This window comes from Furipterus horrens, unplaced genomic scaffold, assembly GCF_987537825.1.
Source record: "Furipterus horrens unplaced genomic scaffold, mFurHor1.1.pri manual_scaffold_13, whole genome shotgun sequence".
Lineage (NCBI taxonomy): Eukaryota > Metazoa > Chordata > Mammalia > Chiroptera > Furipteridae > Furipterus > Furipterus horrens.
In genome coordinates this window covers 46,667,475-46,692,589 of record NW_028327183.1, presented here as the reverse complement: position 1 = coordinate 46,692,589, position 25,115 = coordinate 46,667,475, and the positions used below count along the sequence as shown (strand labels likewise).

Sequence of the window (25,115 nt, the reverse complement as noted above, 5' to 3'; positions counted from 1 at the left end):
CCTTTGCTTCCCTTGGACCTTCGCTTTCCCACCTGGGAAAGAATTCATAGGATGACTGCCCCCTTCCCATCAGAACCCTCCCAGCTTCTCTCCTAATTTTAATGACCCTTGTACCCATTTTACAGACGTACACCATGGTTCTCAGACACATTAAGATGACTCCTTTACCCCAGAGCTGTCCTTTAATTATAAAACATTTACAGTCTTAAAAATTCAGAAGTCACAGAGCTCATACATACCCCTTTCAGTGGGGTTCAGTGGGTTGGCAGGCGGTATGTTACCTAGCTAACACTGCCTGGTGGAATATTCCCTTTGGATGGGGGTGGGGAACTTGGGGCCATGGACGCAGGGGTGGGAAGGGCAGTGGTCCCATGAAGGAAGCTTTGCATAAAGGAGGCTGAGGGGGACCTGGGGGCCAGTCCAAAGGCAAGAAGGGGAGTCCCTGAGTACTCTGAAGAGCAGATTTGGATGGAAGATGGGCGCTATGACAGTTATCCATGTAGTAGGGCAACAGGTGGGTCCCTGTGAAAGGCCATCAGGGGAGGATGACGGGTAAGGAAAGCCGTAGGTCCAGAACTACTGGTAAACGGGGCTTTGATTGAAACAATTGTTCAGCCCTAGGCAGCACCAATTCTTCCAGCCCAAAGGGCCATGTCCTGCTGGAACAGATCAGGGAAGTGGAGGAAGGGACCATCTGGTGGAACTGCCTGGGAGGACCCTGCACAGCCTTTCCAGTGGGGTGTGGAGCTGGTGTTTCTGTTGGAGGGTAGAGGTACCAATAGTGGACTAAATCACAGGGGGACTCATTGGAGCTAAAACTTTCCATAATTCATCATGTTTTTCGCGCCCCCCCACCCCCCTGTCAAAGGTGAGGTAGATGGAAGTTCCTGCATTTTCATCACAATGTCACAGAGGGGACAATGAGTGGCACCGTGTAATGGGAAAGCAGGTGTGAGTGACAGAATGAGGTAGCTGGTCTGTGTGTTCTGCTGGCCCATCTAGTTGAGAAGTGACCAAGAGCCTGGTTGGATCAGTCCGAGTCTAGGATGCGTTCTGCCCCTTAAGGGACCCGGTGGTATTAGTTGGACCGGTTCAGGAAGGGACAGGGTGGACACAAGGCCATGTCGGAGGAGCCACATCCCAGACCAGGGCCCTGTGGCCTCCTATTCCTCGGGAGTGGGCTCTGCCTGGGGCGAGCACGGCGCATCCCCGTCCGGGATGCAGAGCAGGGCGCGCATCTCTTGCACCTGCGTCTGCAGCTCCTCCAGCACCAGCGCCAGGTGGTCCACCTCGTTCCGTATCGTATTCCATGCGACATGCTGCTGCTTCTCCTTGCGACGCTGCTGCGTCCTTTGGCGCCAGTACTCCAGCAGCAGGCAGCTGCAGGCCACTACGAGGATGGTGGCCTCGCCCAGCAGCTCGGCGCCCAGCTCTGCAGCCGCCTCCTCGTTCAGCGGCTTGACGGCTTCCGCGTTGAAGCCCATGATGCGCATCTTGGCCTGTATCTCCGCCCAGTGGTACACTGCGGGGAAAGAGGCGGGTCAGGGATCCTTCGCTGAGGAGCCCCTGCCGGCCCCGCCCCCGGCTCCTTGACGTCCTGTTGGGAACGTGGGGAAAGGCAGCCAGAAGCTCGGTCGTTGGGGAGTGAGCACCAGAAAGAAGGCTCGCTTGCGAAGAAGGCTCCCGTGCGCCAGGCCTCGCGTGCAGAACGCTGCGTTAGTTATTTGGGCTGGGGTGGCCGGGAGCGCGTCCTTTGAAAGCGGTCCAGAAGATTCTGGCGGACGGCTGAAAATGAGAAATGCTGCCCAGGAGCGGAGGCTTTGAGTCGGGGCGCCGCCTCTGGGGTGGTGACAATCCAGAGCTGGGGTAAATTTTGCTCCCTCTTGTCCTCCCCCCGCCTCCCCACCATTTCAGGGCCAGACAAGCTCCTTCCCGCCTCCCCAGAAGGTGGAGCTGAAGTGTGTTCACTGTGTGGTCTTGGAAGGAGCCCAGGGCCTGAGCGGCCTCTCTAACCACAACTTCTTTGCCTAATCACTCACTCAGAGGAATGAGGGTTATCAGCATTGTCACTGTTGATAAATGTAACATATACATAGAGCTGATGCTGACACCTGCCAAACCCCAGGAATAATATTCACCCGTTGATACATGAGCTGCTGGAGAAAACACTGAACGTCTTCGTGCTTATTAAGAGATGAATTCCTGGGAAAGCATTTTATATTTCCCCCTCCCAGTCATCCTCTGCAGCGGCCAAGCTGATCTACTTACCTTTTCTTCCTTTTAGTTAGAAGAATAACACATGTACATGGGGAGATTAGTTAGACTACACAGAAAGGGGGAGTAATGAAAAAGGGGGTCCATCTCACCACCTTCAGCTTTGGTCCTGCTCTGCAAAAACCCTATGATCTTTTCTGCACTTATTTCTTCCATGTTAATCCTACGATGCCAAATTACCAGTTTATACCTCTTCTTTCTTTCTTTTTTAATATTTTATTTATTTTTAGAGAGAGGGGAAGGGAGGGGGAAAGAGAGGGAGAAACAATGTTGTGGTTGCCTCTCATGCGTCTCCAGCTGGGGACCTGGCCCACAACTCAGGCATGTACCCTGACTGGGAATCAAACCAGTGACAGGTGACAGAAAGCAGGACAGTGGGTTACCTGGGGGCAGTAGAAGTGGACTGTAAAAAAACAAAAGGGAACACTGTCTTGACTGTGATGGTGGCTTCATGGAGTATTCCTGTGATAAAAAAACCTGCTTTAAACAGAAAATCATGACCACTAGCCCCCATAAGCCATTAATAAACTTGCTTTTTATTCATTAGTTTTTTCATTTCCCATCTAAGGCTAATAGCCAGTGTAGATTGTAGGATGTAAGTAGAGTGTAGGCTGTACGTTGTAGTCCGTCTGTTCTGTTCTCAGTTAACTACTGAATGAAGAAGGTCACGTGTAGCCTTCTGAACTGCCGTGGGTTTGCATCTAAATGGCTCATATTAAAATGGGCACTTATTTTTCATCATCTTCTGCTCCCTTTCCCTATTTTTTCACCTCCTCCTTTGCTTTTTTCAGCCCCCTCATTTAAAATACTTGATGTCAATAAATTTCTCCAAACTATTAATGTACAACATTCACAAGAGGGCACATCCCTTTTCCCCTCTGCCACCTCAGGGCGCCTGCCTGCCAGGCGTGTCTCCGTTTCTCCAGTAGACAAGGTGATGAAATCATTGGTGAGGCTATTGACTCCAATGTCCAGAAAGTAAAAATCAGAATCTGGTCACACTCTTCTGAACTTCTGTCAGATCTTTCTGATGCCCAGCCCTTAATCTGAGTCACCTCATCAGTCACCTCATTAGCATGACATAGGATGTTAAAGTGCCTTACCCAGCTGTTGTGGCCTCCACAGTATGTTCAGGGTAGGGCCCAGGACTGGTGGCAATGGGGAGTCCCGCCTCCCAGCTCCTCCGGCTGGGACTCTAACCCTCACAGCTCTCTCCTGGACAATTCTTTTCCTCCTGTTCCCACTGGCGCACGGACGTCACCTTCCCTCCAAAGGTGAGCATGGGTTGGGGGGGGTGTGTGAGTGGGTGCTCAGGCTCAGCTGAAATGCCAGCCTCAGCGGGTCATTCTGACCCACCTCCCACCCCCCGGGTCCTGGGCCGATAACCCCTGTGAGCGTCCCCTGTGCCCTCCCCTTGTGCTGAATGTGGGTGTTGGGGGAAAGGGAATGCCTCTAGGAGGGAGCAGAAAGGAGACACCTGCTGGGGCTGAGAGGGGGGAGGGGAGCGAACAGCGAAGCGACACCCCCGTGAAGCAGGAGAGGCCCTTTTAGTGATGGGAAAGTGTGGCTCAGGGCAGGGAGGAGTTCACTGCCTGAGGCCACGCAGCATGGGGAGGGAAGGACAGGCTTGAACGCTGACCTGGCTGCGGAGTCCTCTGTCTTCTACTTTTCTGAGCAAACTCCCAACATGACGGACATTAGTTCCAGACCTGGCAAGAGCCCAAGGACCAGGTCAGTGCAGTGAGTGGGGGCTCAGGGGTGGGGGATGGAAGGAATGTGGGGTTGAGCCAAGAAAAGGTGATACAGTTCCTGAGACTGTGAGGCAAGAACGAAGGAAAAGACTTCGGACTTTCAGCCAAGATGGAGGCCTAGACAGACACACTGCATCTCCCTCCATACCTAAGAAGGAATACAACTACCTCAAACTGGATACAACCAGAAGTTCCAGAAAAATCAAGCTATGGAAGTTCAACAAACAGAGATAAAAAGAAGAAAACTCACCCAGACAGGTAGGAGGGGCGGAGCCTGGGCAGAGAGGACACGATGTGGTGGTGACAGCAGCGGCGACAGTGGCAGGTCTTCAGAAAGCGCAGTCACATGTTTTAAAAAGTCAGGATGTTACAGAAACAGGGGAGTCCAAAAATCCCCGGAGTTTGCGGCTGGGGGATGGGGAGAAGGAAGCAGCTTTCAGAATGCCTCCACAAGCCTGAGGCTGGTGGCTAGTGTCTTTCATTATGCAAAATTGCTTGGATGCTTCCAAGGCCTCAGGTGGATGTGAGGAGTCTTGAACCAGGGGACGGTATGGAAAGCACAGAGAGCCTACGTGGGGTTCTGTGAATGGTCAGAACTGTTGGCAACACCCACTGCGTCAGAGGACGCAATCAGGGATAGATAAGCAGCTGCGAACACTTTAGGGGGGACAGCGCGCTCTGGGGCTGTCTCCCTCGCTGGTGGGTGTTCGCAGGGGTGCTCTGGAGAAGGAGAGGAGATCCACGCGGTTTACAGAAAGAAGACAGTTTGTAAGGAGGCTGAGAATCCTGGTGGCTTTGTATTGAGAGCTGAAGGGCACCACAGCACAGAAAGGACCTCCCCAATCAGATTGAATTATTGGCAGCCGCTGGTAAAGCTTAACTGTGTTTGGGAAGTAGGGAAACGGTGTTTCTGACCTTCCTAAAATTGGCTAGGTTTGGTAGGGGGGAGGCAAGGATATATGTAACAACAATTTTTCTTTTCACTCAAATAAAGTATTAAGAGTTGTAATTCTGGCGGCGGGCAATCAGACCCCTAACTAAAGAGCCCGTGGGTTTGTTTTCAATTGGAGCAGCCCAGGGGTTCTGTAACAAGCAGGGACACCAGACCAGACCAGACCGCACAGCTCACAGTTCCAGCGCCGGGGAAAATAAAGCCTCATTGCCTCTGTCTGTGCAAACCAGTGGGGGTTGAGGGAGTGGAAGAAACTGCTGGTCTCTCAGCAGAGTCTGTTTGTTTAGAGGGCCCCCATGGTCCTAGAACATCCACAGACTCACCCACCCTGGGAACAATGGCCAGGGCAACAGCTAGAGAGGTGCCAGTCCCATACAGGAAGTGGGAGAAGTGCCTGGAAAAAGGACAAGTGTTGAGCAAGCAGCATTGTTCCCTATCAGGCCCCTCCCCTATGTACAGTGCCACAACGTGGTAAAACGGGTCACCCTGCACTGACAAATCCCTAAGGCTCCACCCCTTACAACGTAACAGGAGCGACAGCTCTACCTGGGATGCAGAGGCAAAAAAACACAGGAGCCTGTCAGAATGAGGAGACAGAAAAGTATGGCCCAAAAGGGGGAACGGACCAAGGTTCCAGTGGGAGAACGAAGCGATGAGGAGATAGCCAACCTAACAGATGGAGAATTCAGAACACTGGTGACAAAGATGCTCACAGGCTTGACAGATAAGCTTGAATATGGCAAACGCATAAGGGAAGAAGTGAAGTCTATGCTAAGTGAAATGAAGGAAAATCCACACAAAACCAATGGTGAAGGTAAGGAAACCGGGATTCAAACCAATGATTTGGAACATAAGGAAGAAAAAAAAGTCAACCAGTTGTTGTATTAAATGTGGTGGAAGACGCAGAAGTAATTCCAGCAAGGAGAATGAGTCGGTTGGAGGGCTGCCGCATGCTCTGGCAGGTCAGCAATGAGCATGAGCGGCGCAAAGACCTCTCCTTTTATTGAGTTTTACAAGTATACTAAAAATATAAATTAATAGGGAGGGTAAGGAATGAGCTCACAGGCACATTCCAATATTGATTACAATATACAATTACTTGGGATTACAACAAAAGGAGGTTAATATATAAACTATAAAGAATGCTTCCTGACAAACAAGACTATATATCATCTATAGATTCAAAAACAGAAAAAACAGGAATTCAATCATCTATTCTTTTAAGACTATGGGAACGGATACACTGTTCCTTAAACATTAACAGAAAGCACGCAGGGTTAAGCACTACCTCTGCTTGGCTTTGTTTGGTTTCTTTGGCAACATCAGGGAAGATGGAGCACTCTGCAAGATTTCTTTTAAGTCACAGGATGTCTTGAAACCATGAGGCCTGATCAGTCAAAGACTGTCAGTGCCTGCGAGTCCAGCTCGCCAGCTCGGGTCATAGAGCACCTGGACCGAGAGGCATGAGAGCGTGTCTCAGTTGAGGAACCTTGATTTCCAGCATCAACCAGTGCAGAATGAGGAAGCAAGAATTGAAAAAAAAAAAAAAAAAAAAGGAAAACTTCCCAAATTTTGCGAAGGAGATGGACATACAGGTCCGGGAGCACAGAGGGTCCTGGGCAAGCTGGACCCAGAGGGGACCACACCAGGACGCATCATGATTGAGATGCCAAAGGTGAAAGATAAAGAGAGAGTCCTGGGGGCAGCGAGAGAGAGGCGGAGAGTGGCTTGTAGGAGGATGCCTGTAGGACTATCAGCTGATTTCTCAGAGGACACTTTGCAGGCAGGAAGGGACTGGCAAGCAGTATTCAATGTGATGAAAGGCAACCTGCAACCAGGATTACTCTATCCAGCAAAGCTATCATTTAGAACAGAAGGGCAGATGAAATGCTTCCCAGACAAGGTAGAGCTAATGGAGTTCATCATCACCAAGCCATTATTATATGAAATGTCAAAGGGATTTACTTTAAAAACAAGATCGAAACTATGAACACTAAAATAACAGCAAACTCACAACTATAAACAACTGAATCTAAAAAATAAAAAGGAAATCCAGCTAAGCAAACCAGAATAGGAACAGCATCATAGGTATGGGAATCATTTGGAGGGTTAACAGCTGGGAGGGGGAAGGGGGAGAAATGGGGAAATGGTGCAGGGACTAGGAAGCATAATTGGTTGGTACAAAATAGACAGGGGGAAGTTAATAATATAGGAAAAGGTGAAGCCAAAGAACTTATATGCACGACCCATGGACAGGAACTAAGGGAGGTGGGCTTGCTGGAGGGAAGGGGGTACTGGGTGGAGGGGAGCAAAGGGAAAAGAAATTAGGACTACTGTAACAGCATAATCAGTAACATATACTTAAAAAAAAAAAAAAGAATGGAGGAAAAAGGCTGAGGCTCACTGCCTGTGCCAAAGAGGATGCACTTTGCCCGCCCAAAGACGTGGACCTGTGCCCGCACTGATGCGCCCCCTCCACCCACCGCCCACCCCGGCCCCCAGTCCGCTCTCTCTCCAGTTCCCAGGCCCAGCATGCATTTGATCATTCTGGCCAGGCTCATGGGTAGACAGGGCCATCTCACTGCCCCTTCATGACTTGGCAACCTGAGTGAGGCTAATCCTCCCTTTGCACATGCACTTCTTTGGCTGTGACCGGGTGGCACCCAAGGTGAGTGGTTGGTAGCCCCGCTCACAGGGTCAGGCCGGGAGCCCACTGAGGGTCTGAGAACTCAGTGCAGGTCCCACCCGTGGGCTGGAGAGGAGATGGCCAGAGAAAGGGGGACAGGACCGCTCTGGCCCAGAAGTACACTGGACAGCAGACGGACGTAGGAGCTGGATGCAGATGAACGGGGGAAGAAAGGTCAGACAGGAGAGCAGACCTCCACTCGGGAGGGCCAGGCCCAATGCTGCGCTGTCTGGCCCCCAGGCGAGGTGCTGGTGCTGAGAAAGGAGCGGTGGCAGCTCTGTGGCAGCGGGCCCCGGACCCCAAGGACTCCCTGTGGAGCTGCTGCAGAGACTTCTACCCCTTTCACCGGCCCACACGGAGATGCTGTCACGTCTTTGATACAAGAGCATTCTTCGTCACCCCCAAGGACAGCAAATGGTCAGATGCTGAGGACTGCAAGACGTACACCCAGGGCACACTAGGTAGGTGCTGGCCCCGCTGGCCGCTTCCCCTCCGGCCCACCAGTGCTGGGGAGCCCCAGAGACCCTTTCTTCTCTCCTCCTTTCTGGGAGCTCTGGCCTCCACGGAGGGGCTTGTCTGCTACTTGACAGGGGGTCTGTGCCATGAACTTAGCTGCGTCCCAACTTCCCACTGTGTGACCTTGGACAAGGGTCCTGCACACTCTGGGTCCAGTCTGTCACCAGGTAGCAGTGAGGGGTATGCACAAGAAGTTCTCATGCAAAGAGGGAGGCCAGGGCTTTTGGGGTCCCTTCCCACAGCTCCCACAGTGACATATCTGGAGGTGAGGGGTGGGGGGTTCAGGGGGAGGGCTTGTTTGCTCCCTGTGAAAGTCATCAGGGGCAGCCCACTGTGTTCTGCTGTCTTCAGTGCCCCCTCCCCTTCCCAGGCCCCAGATCCTCGTGCATGTTGGGAAGTCCCTTGGGTGACCCATCAGAACATATGCAGGGGTGGGGTGGGGACAAAGAAAAGAGCCTCACTTCCTGGTCGGAAGTCACACCCAGGTAGAAATCACATGAAGGTCACTATACGGCAGTGGCACCTGCTCTCCCCTTCAAGGGTCTCCCAAGGGCACTTCCAAGGTCAGGGGAAGTGGGGCTGAACCTGGGCTAGTGGTGTCTTGGGTATTTGGTTTTCTCTTCTCCACGGATCACATAACAAAATGAAAATGATGATTAGATCTGTGTTCATTCACATGTAAGCCCTTGAAAATGACAAGCCCTCACTGTATTTGTGTTTCTCTGTCCACCAGACGTGATCCTTCCTCTCCCATTTGAGCATATATGGGGAAAAGCAAAGATGGCAAGCTGAGCTGGGTTTCATGGTTAATTCTGAACTTCCTTAAAGGATCTAAGCAAAGTGCAAGCTGATGCAGCTTTGTTTCTACTGAAATCTACATGACCAGCTTTTCAAGGCTCCCTCATTCCCACCCATGCTGAGGGTCACATCCAAGGTCATTGGGCTGGTGAGAATAAACAACCATTCAGGGCTTTTGGCTTTCTCTGTGTGTGAGTCACCGAGGGGTGCAGGGCATCTTCTTCTTTTTTAAATTTTAAAAAACTGATTGAGGGGGTTGGAGAGAGAACTATCGATTTGTCACGCCACCCATCCATGCATTCATTGGTTGACTCTTTATGTGCCCTGATTAGGAATTGAACTCGCAACCTTGGTGCATCAGGAAAATGCTCCAACCAGCTGAACCACCCTGCCAGGGCAGTTCTTCACTTTTTTACTTTCCCTCTCTCACACCAGATGTTAGCTCCATAACGTTTTGTTCCCTGCTGATACTCATCTACTAGAATGGGGCCAGGCATGCAGTAGCGTAAGAGACAAAAGCCAGTGACTCTCAAACCAGCAGGAGATAATTAACAGATGAATCATGGAAAAGGGGTGAGGAAATGACATTCCACAGCTCCTCACAGATATCTCTGGGATCAAAAGGAGGAAGATTGTTCTCACTACACACAGAGAGGTCAAGCTGTGCCAGCAGTAGCATGGCAGTGGAGAGGCAGCCGGACAGCGGGAAGCACAGACACTTGTATTTAAGGGGAGGCAAGAAGTGCCTGGGGAGCACCCCCGGCTGCAGACCAGACCCATCAGCTCACAATTCCAACAACGGGGAAGGCAGACCCCCATTGCTTGGATTGTGAGGGCCAGAGGGTGTGGGAACGGAGGAGGAGGCTCCTGGTCTCTCACAGGAGAGTGAACAGCAAGAATCCATCTTGGACCCCCGCCCCCCACCCCCCAAAAGTGCCACAGTGTGGTGAGAAGGGTCACCCAGAAGTGATGAGTGCACAGGACTCTGTCCCCTATAGTGTGGGCAGTGCGACAGCCCTACCGGGGAAACAAAGGTAAACACAAAACTATCAGGATGGCAGAGATCATGATAGAGATCCCAGTAACGCAGCTGACCAGCCAGCAAATATCTGATCTAATGGCTCAGCAGATAGGAAATCTGGCAAGAAATATTCAAAGTAATGAAAAGCAAAAACCTACAGCCACGATTACTCTATCCAGCAAAGTTGTCATTCAGAATAGAAGGGCAGAGAAAGTGCTTCCAGGACAAAGTAAACTGAAGGAGTTCATTAGATCCAAACCACTGTTATATGAGATGTTAAAGGGACTTGTTTAAGAGAAAGGATCAAAACTATGAACATTAAAATGAAAACTGTATCACAACAACCAACAACAGAAGATAAAGAACCAAAACAAAGGCAAACTAAGTAGGCAACGAGAGTGGGAAAGGAATTATAGGTATGGGGAACATTTTGGGGGAAGGTCAGTGGGGAGGGGTAAGGGGGTAAGGGAGGGAGATGGTACAGGAGTTAAGAAGCATAGTAGGAGGGAGTGGAGCAGACAGGAAGATGTTGAGAAAACTATATGCACAACCAATGGGCATGGACTAAGTGGGGGGGACAACTGGAGGGAGGGAGTCACTGGGCAGAGGGGAAGAAAGGGAAAAGAAATTGGGACAACTGTAACAGCATAATCAATAAAGTATATTAAAATAAATAAAATAAAATAAAAGCAAAAGAAGAAGAAGAAGAAGAAAAGAATTAGAACAATGTAAACAAGACCTGAAGAACTTTCTCATTCCCTCAGAGCAGCCGATGTTACTCCTTAGGGAGGTCCCCATGGGCCCAGGAAAATTGGTATGCCAAATTCTCCTTTAACAGGCCCTGAAGTTAGAAACTTTAAGCAAGATATGAAGCGCTTGGTAGAGGATCCCTTTAGATTGGCATAACAATTAGATCAGTTCCTTTACTCAGCATATACACGTGGATAGATTTAATGTCTCTACTAGACATCTTCAGTGGGGAAGAGAAGGGAGTGATCAGATGGGCTGCTATGAGGATATGGGAAAGGGGAACATCCTCCCTGTCAGGGAATTGTCCCGGCCTAACAAAAGTTTCCCTGTATAGACCCTGAATGGGATAATAGGCCGGAGAATAGGGCTCAGATGAGAGACCTTAGGAGCCTCATCATCAGGGGAATCAAGGAGTCCATTCTCCAAGCACAGAATGTCTCCAAGGCATTCAAGATACAGCTCCATCAGCATTCCTACAGAGGCTCAGGGACCAGATGAGGAAGTATTCTGGTCTAAATCCAGAGAACGCTGTAGGACAGGGACTCTTAAAAGTCACCTTTGTAACAGAAGCTGGCCAGATATTTGTAAGAAATTGCAGAAGGTAGATTAATGGGCCAGATAGAACAATTGAAAAACTCCTCAGGAAAGCTCAGAAAGTGTACATTAGAAGAGAGGAGAAGCAGAAGCTTCAGAAAGCTGCAGGATATCTGCAAATCTAGGAGCTTTTAGCTGCCAGATACTGAGTTTGAGCATAGTCCTTCACCATGTGGAAAAGAACAAGGATTGGAAGCATGTTATGGTTAAATCTAAAGAAGTAAAGGGTATTTAGAACATCTGTGAATATTGCAGAAGGTCTGTGGAAAGTCATAATGATAAAAAGGAAAGTTATGGAAGTTTTAAACCTGGGCAAAGGAAATCTCAGCTGCCTGTATTCTGATTCTATAAAAGTGTAATTTGGTCTGTTCTGTTGTGGAATTCTCTCTACCCGTTTTTGACCAATGAGACATATGAAAGGTCATCTGTAAACCGGTCGGGGAGAATGCCTTTTGCCACCCAGGACCCAGGAAGGGTCATTCAGGGCTGCTGAGTGCTCCAGCCTGGGCAAGTGAGCATGTCTCTGCCAAGGACATGTCTCTCTAGGAGGCCAGTGGACATACTGGAGAGAGAGGGCCTAGCTGTCTGTGTTTTGAATTATTGCTCTGTTTATGCTCTGAAGGGAAAAATTGAGGTTTCCCAGGGAAAGTTAAAATTTCACATGAAAGAAAGGGAACCAGGGAAAGTGTAAGGCATGAAAATGAAAAAAGTTTGTTAAAAGTTTATAAAAAATTTTAAAATAAATTGTATGGTTTTAGTAACGGAAGGCATAATGCATGGAAATGCAATTTTGAAGGACAAAGATTTTCCTTCATGCCTGTATATTTTCTCCCTACCTGATCCCTCCAGTATTTAGCATTCTAAAGAAGTAAAAAATGACATAAGGTTTCTTTGCATAAAACTAATAAGAACATTTGCTAATGACGGTTTTGTCAATTGAGGCTGTGACTGGGATGTCACGCCTGAAGGAGGCATGCCTAGGTTCTGGTTGTTACCAGAAAACCCTGAGGTATGGCAGGCAGTTGACTTTCAAGGCTAATAAAAGCCAAGGAGGAAAAAGCCTGATACTCTGGTTGGTTGTGGGGTTCATGGCAATCTTTCTAGAGGAGGACTGAAGATTGCTTTCCTGAAAGGTGGCTAGGAGGAACCTTAAGGAACAATGGAAAACCTGAAGGACTTGTTAAAAGCATGGGTTTTAAAGGCAAGGCCAGATAGCAGGTCTGTGGCTCAGCTGCTGTTCCCAGAAGGGCAGACTGAAAGTCAACCTGAAGGTTCCTCGTGTGAGTTCCAGTAAAGCAGACTTAAAAGATTGTATGTGACTCTAGGGAACCGCTTCTTGTGGTTTAGGGAATTGAAGCCCCGGCCTGAGCATGACCTGCCGCCGGCATCCTGTCCATGCTTGTCTTTAAGTCTCAACAAAGGCTGCGTGGGAGACATACCCGAAAACCATTCAGAGGGTTTCCGTGGAGATTGGATTCCTAGAATATTAATATGCTTTAGAACTTGCTCTGCTTTCCTTTATCTTATAATTAAGTATAAACAATCTCTAGAAGGGAGTATTTGATACCTTGTATCTAATGCCAATGTGGGGTGGAAATGTTTGATAGACCCTGGCACAGACTGTTCATTGTACCCGCTTTACTGGAACTTGTAATCAGTTATTGTTAATTGTGACCTAGGCGCCTGAAAGCTATTAATGATTTATGAATGTTAATCTTGTGTCTCCCATGCGTATCCTTCTCAATAAAAGGCATGAGGGATGAAGGTTTGGCTGCTGGTCTCCACTAGAGAAAGCAATCACCTTCCTTCCCCCAGACATAACAAAGTGTCCTGGGTAAAAGTTTATCCCGCCGTGGTCATGAAGCCTCTGCAGGACAGAGCAGCTTCCAACTGAGCCTAGGGTGTGTATGGCACCTCTGCCATATGTGACCAATTGCCGCTCTTGTGTTTATGCAAATGAACAGGTTAAAGTAAAACTGGACTTACTGCAGTCCCTTTAATGACGAGGGTAATCTTAAGGAGAAAAATCATGATTTGAGGAAAATCACAATGTTCAGTGGTAGTCTATAAACTAGTGCAGCTGTCTTTAAAGGTTTGTTTTCATTTACAAGTTAAAACTAGGTTTGTAACATCATCAAAATGTTCAAAGTGTCACTGGTTTGATTCCCAGTCAGGGCACATGACTAGGTTGCACGTCAGGTCCCCAGTTGGGGGCGCAAGTGAGAGGCAACCACACAGTGATGTTTCTCTCCCTCTCTTTCTCCTTTCCTCTCTCTCTAAAAACAAACAAACAAATATATTTTTTAAAAAGTTCAATCTACAGGGAAGGAGTACCTGTCAAATTGCCACTGTTAAATATCATTCCAGCAAAGGCCCTGTGACTGGATGTCTCCACAGTCTTACAGATTCAGAGGCTGGTTTGTGGGTTATGTTGTGTGAAGTAACGTGATTTCTTCCTTCTGTTTGCATAGGGCATAAACCTATAATCTCATTACCCAAGTAACTGTCTGTACGTATAGGCCTCACTTAAGAAGCCCATCTGCATTGCCACCTCCTGAGACTCAATGGTTTGGCTGAACTAAGTCGTTGGGTTGGTAAAGTGTGGGGCAGTCTGTGGGCTTCAAATTAAAGCTGGTTTCTCTTTTTCTGTCCCACAGCTTGGACAGAAAGGGCACAGAGGTCTGAGAAAGGAAAAATCCTGAAATATTCCCCTGAGCCCAAACTAAGTTTAGTGGGCAAAAGGGCTTTGGACAGGTGTGACATGCCTTGCACACCTTCTGCCAAACAAGCCTATTTTTTTCCTAATGTGGGACATTAAACATTAATCCCTGCCTGTTGTCATCTAGTGGTTATAGTTTTAATGATGCCTTTTAACCCTGTTGCCAAATCTGTTGCCCCCAGAATACAACAAGGATGCCAGCTTGTTCAGCAGTGCCAGCCCTTGGAAACCGAGTATGCCGCTGCCCGGGGACAGCCAACTGACATGGAGTCTGCAAGATCCTTCCCCATGTGGGAAGGCCACCCTCCCCTCCTCACTCCCCACTCTATTAGGGATTTCTAGGCCCAAGGGTAGGTAGGACAATAGCCATGTCCAGCTTGAAGCAGCTAGAAGAGCGCAAGACCTTCGCCCGTTGTCCTCTATAAGATTATAAAGGGTCTTAAGTATGAGAGGGGGAATTGTTACAGAGTAAGGTCCCCCCAAATTCCCCAGAGCCTGCAGTTGGGGGGTGAGGGAAGAGGACAGCTTTCAAGATGCCTTTGCATATCTATGGCTGGTAGCTAGTGTCTTAGTTATGCAAGTGGCTTTGGTTCTTCCAAGGCCCCAAGGACATGGGAGGGATTTTGACTATAGAATGGTCATGAAAAAGAGGTCAACAATACTTGGTGGATCATTCAATCCTCACATCTACATCAATGTCATTAGGGTCCCTACAGAAGCTCCAGATGAATTTAAGGCTAAAAATCAAATAGTGGCAGGTTTTGAGTCATTCCTCTTCTGGTGGTCAACCAATAAAAATGTTGATTGGATAAACTATACTTATTATAACCAGCAGAGGTTTACCATTTATACTAGGGATGCTATAAAGGGAATAATTCCACAATTAGATGCTACCAGTCAAATCACCTGGGAGAACAGGATGGCACTGGATATGATGTTGGCAGAAAAAGGAGGTGTATGTATAATGCTTGAGGCTCAGTGTTGCACCTTTATCTGTAATAATACAGCCCCTGATGGAACTATCAGTAAGGCTCTGCAGGGACTGACCACCTTAGCAAATGAACGAGTGGAAAACTCAGGCATCAACAATCCTATAACAGGATGGTTATAAAATTGGTTCAGCAATTGGAAAGGAATGATCTCATCAGCTCTCGTATCCCTCATAGTGGTAGCAGGAGTCCTCACAGCTTTAGGCTGTTGTATTATTCCCTGCACCAGAGGTTTAGTTCAGTGACTGATTGAGACTGCACTAACTAAACAGATGCCAATAACATCATAATCTCCTCCTCCAAGAGGCCAAAGAAAATCCTTGCTATGAGGCAGAGAACTGAGAAATCCTCATGAGTTTTGAAGGGACAAATTAGAGGTTTGAGTAGTCAATTTCCCAAAAGAGACAGGGGGGATTGTAAGGGACAAAGAAGCCAGTGACTCTCAAACCAGTAGGAGATAATTAACAGATGAGCCATGGAAAAGGGACAAGGAAATGACATTCTGCAGCTCCTCACACTATCTCTGGGATCAAAAGGAGGAAGATTGTCATCACCAAACACAGAAATGGGAAGACATAGCTAGATAACTGCAAATAAATTGGAGATAGACCTATAACTAGATTACCTTTAGTTAATCACACCCTGAGTTAAGTAGTTAATCACATTAGATTGTGAACCCAGATTAACCAGTAATGGAGAAATGGGGGAGAAGGAAAGGGGAGGGGGAGCTAATCGCATTAGTATAAAACCAGTTTTGTCTATTCTGCTTGCACACCCCTGGCTGAGGGTGCGCCCGACTCTGCAGACTCATGAATAAACGCCTCGCTTTGCTGCTCAAGTCCTGTGTCCCGGTTTCTATTGTGAGCGTTTCTCACAGTAGGTGCTCAGTAAACATTTGTTTACCATGTGGGTAGACGACGCCCATTCATTCTCCTTTGGGCATGCTTCTCCTCTCTCTCTGTCCTTGGGGCTGGGGACCAACACAGGGGACAACAGGGTGGCAGGAGATGGGAGAGGCAGGGCCCTTGGACAAAATTTGAGGCTTCTGGGAGCCAGTGTGCATAGGTTTCTGTCCTTTCTTTACCTAAAGTCCTGAGCACCTCAGGAGGGGAGGAGTCTGGACTCAGCCGAGTCCCTAATTCCTAAAAAATTAAAGGCCAGGCAGGTAACACTGGGAAAAAGATGTCTGCATGTGCCTGTGTCCCCCCGCCAGCCTGTTAAGTCCTGTGACGGAGGGCTGAGGCTGTCTCATTCACCGCTGGGAACCCACACAGCACTGAACAGGGCAGGGCACATCGTAGGCACCTGGGTGACAGTTTCTTAAATGGAACTGATGGGGGGACTCAAATGCTGGAAAATTTTAGTTTCAGGTAACAGCTAATAAGCTTAGTGATCAATGTATATACAAAGCAATTGTTTCAGGAACTGCAGGTAGGACCCACCTTGACTCCAGGAGACCATAAGCGGCTCCACCTTGTGCCTCAGGAGGCCTGCAGGCAGTTAAGATGGCGTCTGAGCCATTGTTCTCCAGGGCGAGGTGACCACTGCCCAGGGCACAGATGAAAGAATGATGAGGCCTTCATCCGATTAACCTTCTCCCTGAATTCCCAACCCTTACCTACACTTTTCTTCTCCTTATAAAAAGGGCCCGTTTATAATGGACTTTAAGACAGTCTGTTAGGGTACAAACCCGCTGCCTTCTCAGGTCACCGACCTTCTGAATAAAGCGCCCATAAAGATTCCATCCCTGCTTGTTGGCTCTGGTGGGTGATTGGCAGCACGAACACCGGCTTTTCCGGTTCCAAAAGAACAAACAAGTGATATTTTTGCTCAGCTTAATAGCCTTACAGGAAAAAAAAGGAGCAAAGCGAAGACAACAGACTTGAATTACAAATTTATTCTAACCCCTCTCCCCAAATCACACATGCATACAAAACTTTTGCTAGTAGGAAGTCAGAGCAATGAACAGTCCATTGTCGAGCCCTGCACATTTCGGGAGAGCGTTCCTTCCCCTTACACACACCCTGACCCCATTCCCCACCCAGTGGGTGAAGCTGCTGCATCCCACAGGCCCGGCCACACGTCAGGACACACAGGGGTTGAGTTCTCGGCCTCGCGGATGCGAGCGCAGTGCAGCACCGGGGTCGGATGGCGCAGGGCTTAGGGGCTTGGGCTCTGGCCCAGACCGACCGTCTTCATGATGTCCCACCCAGTCTCTTCCCTGCCTGTGTGACCTTGGGCAGGTGACCTTCCCTCCGTGTGCCTGTTCGTTCATGAATGAAACGCAAAGAATGTTACTGGGATTACGCAGAACACTTAGAACAGCGCTCGGCACCCACCCAGAGCTCGGCAAAGTCTATCTGCCTGCCTCTCCCGCTGCCTGGGGAAGGGCCCAGGCGAACTGAATCTAACCCCGTCCCTGAATGCTAAGATCTCAGGTGTGATCCGGGGCTGCTCTGATAGCTGGTGGAGGGGCCTCCACTCCGAACGCTGTCTCTGGGGTCTCTGTGGGGCCCCATCCCTCCCCCAGGAGCCTGCCTCCCTCTCATCTTCCTTCCTGCCCAGCACCTGTACTCTCCGACACCCTGCCCCCAGAATAGTCTGGGCTCCTCTCTGGTTCCCTCCCTGTGCCTGACTCCAGTCCCTCACTGGCTTCAGCACCTTGAGCGAGTGCCTTGGCTTCCCCTGAGCCTCAGCTTCCCTGTCTGGGAGGGTCCATAGCAGGACTCAACTCATTCACCCCATCAGATCTCTCAGCTTCTCTCCTAATTTAAAGGAGCTTTGTACCCATTTTGGAAACCCATATAATGGTTCTCAGACACATCCTTAAAATGACTTCCTCATCCTAGGGTCCTTTAATTAGGTGACACTTGCAGCCTGAGAAAACAGAACAGACTGGAGGACCCACACCCCTCCCTGCCTCTGTGGCGAGTCCTGAAGAGAAACCATGAAGTGAAGGGTAGTTCCTGGACTGTTCCTCTCACGTGGGGAAGGCTGAATGTCCCATGGGACCGGCAGGAGTCCCACCGTACCTTTAGGGTGGGGAGGTGTAGTGGGTTGAATGATGGCCACCGGCACTCCCGCCCCCCCCCCCAAAAAAAGAAATGTCTACATCCTTACCTGGGGAACTTGTGAATGTGAGCTTATTTGGAAAAGGGGTCTTTCCTATATTTAGGGGGCCCTAAATCCAGTGGCCGGTGTCTTTATAAAAGACAGAAGACCACGTGAAGTAGGCAGAGACTGGAGATATGTAGCCACAAACCAAGGACACCTGGAGACACCAGGAGCTGGAAGAAGAGACAGGGACGGACCCGCCTCCATTCGAGTTTTTGGAGTGTGGTACTGCTGACCTGTGGTTTTGGATCCGTGGCCTCCAGAACTGAGAGCATCTATGTGTGTTGTTTGAAGCCCCCCAGTTTGTGGTGATTTGTTACAGCAGCCACAGGAAACTGCTACAGAAGGGAAGCCAACCAGTGGCCGGAGCACGGGGCTCTGGGAGCAGGAGGCGCCGCTGCGTGAAGAGGGGCTGCTAGGCCAGCCCAGAGCTCCGGGGCACGGGGCAGGCACACACAGACCGACGGATTTAAATGCACCAGGGGCGATGTGATCGTCTAATCCACGGCGGGCAGCTGCCTGAGAGAGGCTACCGAAGAAGACAGTAAGCAGCAAAGGCCAAGTCAGGAAAGGCCCAGGGACTCTGGGGACAGGTAGACAGGCTGAAAACAGGCTGAATTAGCCCCAGGCAAAATCAATTCCTCCACCGCCTAAGGGGGTTGGGGGGCCACTGGGAGGCCACTGGGTGAGGCCTGCACAGCCATTCCGGTGGGTTGTACGGGAGGCTGAAGGATGAGGGGGTTCTGCTGAAACAGTCCATCCACTTGGGGACTCAAGAGAAGGTGTCACGTGGATCAGGTTAAGGAATGATATTCGGTGGGTAAACAGCAAGCCAGGACACATCACCCCCTACAAAGAGGGGTGATGCCCACCTACAGCCCACCTTATTGGGTGAGAGAGTCAGAGGTCCACTGAAAGACACAGCATTCCTTCCAATGGTCTGTACCGACCGGTAAAAGGAAGGGGGTGTTTGGTGTAACGGATTAGTGTCCCAGGGAACAGTAACACTGAGCAGGAAAATGGGGAGGCTGATAGGTTGATTCAGCTCAAGTCCATGTTCTTTTTTCCTTCTGCCAGAAGAGCGGGCATGTTGCCTTTCGGGCTGGGACTCCCAGTGTCTGTGTGATTTGAGATGGGGGTGGAGAGGTGAGCACTGTGGACTGTACCAATGAGCTACAGGTTGGAGGCGGCTATGCTGGAACGTTTCACAGTCCCAGTGGAAGCTACCACTGGTCAGTAGGAAGTGACCAAAGGCCAAGTTCATCAAGATTCCGGTGGTTCCCGCTGGGCCAGACTGGCAGGGGTATTGTGGAAAGAAGGCCACATTAGGGCACACGTGGCCGCATCCAAGTTCAGGCTTCGGCAGCTGCCTATTTCTCCGATGGAGACACTGCCTCGGGCGTGGACCGCCCATCCCCGTCCCTGAGGTAGAGCTGGGCGCGCAGCTCCTGCAACTGCGCCCGCAGCTCCTCCAGGGCGCTCGGTGTCGCCGCCTGCTGCACCTGCGTCTGCAGCGCCTCGATCGCCAGCGCCAGGCGGCCCACCTCGTCCTGCATCGCTTCCCAGGCAGCGCGCTGCTCCTCCTCCTTGTAGCGCTGCTGGGTCTGGTGGCGCCAGTACTCCAGCACCAGGCAGCCACCGCCCACGATGAAGATGGTGGCCTCGCCCAGGAGTTCGGCGCCCAGGTCGGCGGCCGCCTCCTCGTTCAGCGGCTTGATGGCTGTGCCCCGGAAGCCCATGATGCGCATCTTGGTCCGCATCTCCACCCAGTGGTACACTGCGGGGGAAGAGACGGGTCAGCATGCTCTGGAGCCCCCTGCCAGCCCCGCCCCACACGCCTCAGTGTCCGCGTGGGAGCGACGGCAACACCGCAAACAACCGCCAGGGGGCGCTTTAAATGAGACCCGCTCCGGCCTCGCTAGAGAAGGCGGAGCAACGGTGCTTGGGGTTGACACTGAGGGCATCTTTTTAAGTCGCCCAGAAGGTTCCGGCTAGCAGCCAGGAAAGAAACCCTGTCCTGAAGGGTCACCAGGAGCCCCCAGTGCACAAAGTCCCCATGTCACGGAGCGAAAGGGGATTCTTTTACATGGTGCCTTGGTGTAAAACCCAACAACCAGTGTTGAGGAAAACAGGTATTTACAGTATTCCAGCCTGGGGAGGGCAGCGAGCACTCCGGCTCAGGGCCCTGTTCTCCCACGGGACCCAGCACTTCCCTTGCTCCCCAAAAGGCTATGAGCCAATAACAGAAGTTCCCCACCCCTTATGTGTCAGCTCTCTCCTTCAGGATCTGGGGTATGACGTCATCAGCCTCCGGGTAACAGTCCAGCAAAACATGAGCCGTGTTGCACTGGATCACGGACGGTTCTACCCTTGCCTCTCAAAGCTGCGTGATTCTCTCCCCTCTACCTCCTTGCAAACCGCATGTTCTCTCTTTTCCCTTTCAAAGCTGCATGGTTCTCCCTTTTCCCTTTGAAAGCCACATGGTTCTCTCTTCCTACAATGGCTGCTGCCTTATTTTTAAATCGCTGACCGCGGCCTGTGATGCAGTGGGCAGGGTGACTAATTGCAGCCACTTGTAGAATTTTATGCAGGCCCCATAAGCTTTTTGTCACCACTCTATGGTCAAAGCTCCTCCCATCTCCTTGGAGCCTTGGAAGAACCAAAACCATTTGCATAAGTAAGACACTAGCTACTAGCCATAGGTGTGCAAAGGCATCTTGAAAACTGCCCTCTTCCCCCAACCCCCAACTGCAGGCTCTGGGGAATTTTACCCCCAACTCAACACCTGGAAGGTGAAAGGCTCAACTGCCAGAGGCTTAGGTCCCTCTGCTCCTCCCTCAAGCTGTTCCCTGGCTAGCCCCTGTCCTCCCCAGGAGAAAGGACGACCCCCTTTCTTTTTGAATCTTCCCAAAATGCAGTGTTAGGGCTGCAGCAGAGGGGGACCTCCTGGATCCAAAGAAAGGGCAGCTGAAATGTGGGAATTGATGCTAAGTGACTGAATGCAGGGTAACCAATCCTCTTTGCAGGGCTGGTGGCCCTACACTGTCCATCAGCCCCGAAGAGGGAACTAACAGTCCTGAGCTCTTCAAGGTGAGGTTTTGGAAACACACCTTGGGAGTTCACGGGTGGACTAGTGCTGCTGGAACAGAAACTGCCTCGCCTAGCTGCTTCTTTGTGAAGGAAAATTCTCAGCACTCGAGTCTTAAAAACCAAAAAGAAAACCAAGGCAGAATTGATGCTGAACCCTGACTCACTCCTGTAATAGTGAATATTCATGCAAGGACACGTGATATTAATGGGGGTGTCCTGTCTAGCTTATGTGGAGATTCACTTCCAATATATCCTTTTACTTTTAATGTGTAATAATTACTCATGAAAAAATAATTATGCATGAGAATACAAAATACACTAAATGCTTTACATTTTAAAGGTAATCCAATCCAGAAGAAAATATTTTAACATTTAGAACACTTTCTATTCACATGAAATTAAATAAAACTAAAATTTTAATTTCTGTACATATTTTGGTTGATGATGATGGAAGACTCAAATGTTGGAAAATTTTAGTTTCAGGGAACAGTTAATAAGCTTAGTAATCAATATATGTAAAGTTGTTACAGAGCAGAGTCCCCAAGGAGATGGGAGGGGCTTTGACCATGGAATGGTGACCAAAACCTTAAGGGGCCTGTGTAAAATTCTATGGGTGGCCACAATTGGTCACCTTGCCCATTGCATCACAGGCCATGGTCAGCAATTTAAAAACAAGGCAGTGGACATTATAGGAATATAGAACCATGTGACTTTGAAAGGGAAGGGAGAACTTCAAGCGGTTTACAAGGAGACAGGGAAATCCCACGTGATTCTGAATTAAGAGCTGGAGGGCACCGCGACACAGGCAAAACCTCCCCAATCAGGCTCAAAGGATTGGGAGCTGCCGGTAAAGACGAACTGTGTCTGGGAAGCAGGGAAACGGTATCTCTGACTTTTCTATTCTAGAACTAGTCTGGTTTGGCAGGGGAGGCAGAACTGTGTGTTTGTAGGTGCTTTAAAGAAAACAAGACTTAATGACAGATATCCACCATTAATCTAAATCTGTATAACCTTTAAATAAACAATTCCTTTTCTTTTCACCAAACTCTGGTATTGAGAGTTATGCTTTTGGCGGCGGGCAATGGGGCCCCCCATAACTGAACAGCCTGTGGGTTCTGTTACACTATCGTTTCAGGAACTGAAGGTATAACCCACGTTGACTCCAGAAGACCATAAATAGTCCCATCGTGTGCCTCAGGAGGCCTTCAAGCAATCAAGATGGCGTCTGAGCCATTGTGCTCCAGGGTGAGGTGACCACCGCCCAGGACACAGATGAAAGAATGCTGAAGCTTTTATCCGATTAACCTTCTCCCTGAATTCCAAACCCCTTACCTACACTTTTCTTCTCCTTATAAAAATGGCCCATTTATAATGGAATTTAAGATGGTCTGTTAGGGTATAAACCCGCTGCCTTCTCAGGTCACCGACCATCTGAATAAAGCGCCCATACAGATCCAACCCCTATCTCTGCTTGTTGGGTCTGGTGGGTGACAGGCAGCACTGATGCCGGCTTTTCCGGTTTCAATGATACATAATTCATTAGGCAGAATTCTGTCTGGAAGGGAACTGTAAGTTAACACATTGTATGCGGGACACAGAAAATTACATTTTTTGCAAATCGCATAGAGTGCCTTTATCTTTCATAATAACAATGAAGAATACATTGTAAGGTAAGAAAATCAAAGTTTCATAGAGAAGATTCAAAGCAGTTTTTAATTTATAGTGATTTTACATAATGACAAAATTCATGCGCATATTTCAAAAAATCTCCCGCTCCCACCATAATGCGCAGGCACAAAACACCTGCATACAATGTGTTAAGTTCAGGGACAAAGAGGGAGAATGTAGAATTTCTGACTGTAAAAGAAGAGTCTGTTCTTTTCTCCTTTCTCTTTTTTAAACTGGACACTGGCGGGCACCGAGTCACCGGAGTAGGTGGCCTGCCTTAGATGCTCCGGAGGAAGGACGTGCCAGTCCTGTGTGACAACGTCAATATTCACGACACATCACAAATTATATCCTTTGCAACTACTTGAACTTTCGAAGAGACGTGTTAGATGTCAACTTGAAAAGGCACTAGAGAGTGTACAGTTTTTCAATATTCAAAGGCAGGCAGCGCTCCACCACGGCCGCTGCCACCTTCTGCGGCTCTTGGGGCTGCTCGTGTGCTTGTTTGGGTGCGAACCCGGGACCTGTTTTGTGAAGCAGGGGCTGAGGGGACCCCGGCGCTCGCCATGGCCCAGGGAAAGCCCAAGGAAGGAGACCAGACCGAGGACAACAATCACACGGTTCTGGGGTGCAGTTTAAGACTAAGAGGCACACACCTCTTAGTAAACTAACGAGAGCATATCGTGAACCACAGGGTTTGTCAGTGAGGTGGACCAGACACCGATTTCCGGGGAGGGCCAGTGAATGGAACAGGCACACCCGCGCCCCTGGGCACGGAGGAGGACAGAGTCCACGTGTTCCTGCAGCAGACGGGAGGTGGCCCTACACAGGGAGCCTGCTGCTTTCCCCCAGAACTCTGTTCTTCCAGGCCAAGGAGACATCCTCACTTGGAAAGCTGCGATTTGGTTCCCCCACGTCCTGACTACCACAGTACAGTTTTTTCCATTCTTTAATTTTCCCCTTCCCCATTCCTTGATTCGTCGTCGGCAGCCGTCCGTCTCGAGAGACGATGGTGTAGCTTCTTAAGAGTCTATCTGCACCGCCGAGAATGGCTGTGCAGTCCGACTCGGGAGTGACGCGGTATCTGTCTCCTCCCGTGTTGAATCGACATCTTGCGATGACGCTGGAGTGTGCTCTCCAGTGGAGCTGAAGCTACAGAGCCTGGGCAGGGTGATATGGAGGGTCTGCTGTTGCCCATGCAGCAGACCCCCCCTCTCTTCGCAGCTGAAGGGTCCAAGGGAAAGACGGAGTCCATACAGCTTGGCTTCAGGTGCGCCGCAGGAGTTGCCGGTGTTGACTACAACGTCAAACCGCCTTAGGGACTCTGGCTCCGGATTTTCTGTCGGGGTTTACTCCCTTAGCCTTTCCCCTGAAGAGGTATGCCGCAAGGCAGCGGAGGTTTTTTGGAATCAGAGTTTTCCTTCTCTGATGTGCCCTGACTGGAAGATCGAACCAGCGACACTTAGCTCGCAGGCCGACGCTCAATCCACTGAGCCAAACCAGCCAGGGTACATTCCTTGATTGTACATCAAATAACTAATGTATGTGCACAAGCATGTGCATTTTTTTGTAACTAAATGAGTAATGGCATGTTTCAATTGACATCGAATGGAGGCGGCCGGGGAAGGCACCGGCTTCCCTTCCCCATGAGTGGAATGTTCACTTCAGCTCTTACCTCTATGTCCCAGTGAGTTATTTGGTTCTCACTGTTTAACAAAAAAAAAAAAAACACAAAAAACAAAAAACAAAACCCAACAACATATAATTCCTTGCATACCTTGTCAGAGCGGAGAATTCTAATGTTTTTCATTATCATTGTAAAACCAAGGACAGTGTATAACTTTCTGCACGCAGCTGCTACAAGGAGGGAAGCCTGTGGCTGACCGAGGAAAAATTACTCTAAAACGTCCGACGCGCTCTGCCTGGAGCCGGCAGTAAGCTTGGGCGAGCGTATCCAGAGCCCCTTGGCAGCCGCCAGCCACTGCGGCCACTGCTGTGACTGACTATGCCATACACACTGATGTTGTGGGGTCCCTGGGTCCGGGCTGTGGAGACCCCTCCCCACACTGAGGTCCACGCGGGGCTCTGCACCTACGGCCTGGGTGATGGCAGCCCCCTTTGAGCCACCCCTGTAAAGTGGGGAGAGGACAGCACCACCCTCAGTGCCGAGGACCGTACACCGGTCCAGTGCCT

General features: G+C 49.7%; 1 protein-coding gene across 2 annotated transcripts in view; it reads right to left on the bottom strand.

Moving 5' to 3' along the window:
* Positions 1-163: 163 nt before the first annotated feature.
* Positions 164-25,115, bottom strand: part of OPA3 (outer mitochondrial membrane lipid metabolism regulator OPA3) — a 58,944-nt gene continuing 33,992 nt past the window's right edge. Inside the window, exon 2 of one of the 2 annotated variants that reach the window (XM_090260913.1) lies at positions 164-1,522. In XM_090260913.1, coding sequence (XP_090117039.1) covers positions 1,164-1,522 — 359 coding nt within the window. In that variant the 3' untranslated portion in view covers positions 164-1,163. Of the gene's footprint in view, positions 1,523-19,464; positions 19,942-25,115 lie in introns of those variants that run through there. The other variant, XM_090260912.1, reaches the window with a different exon arrangement.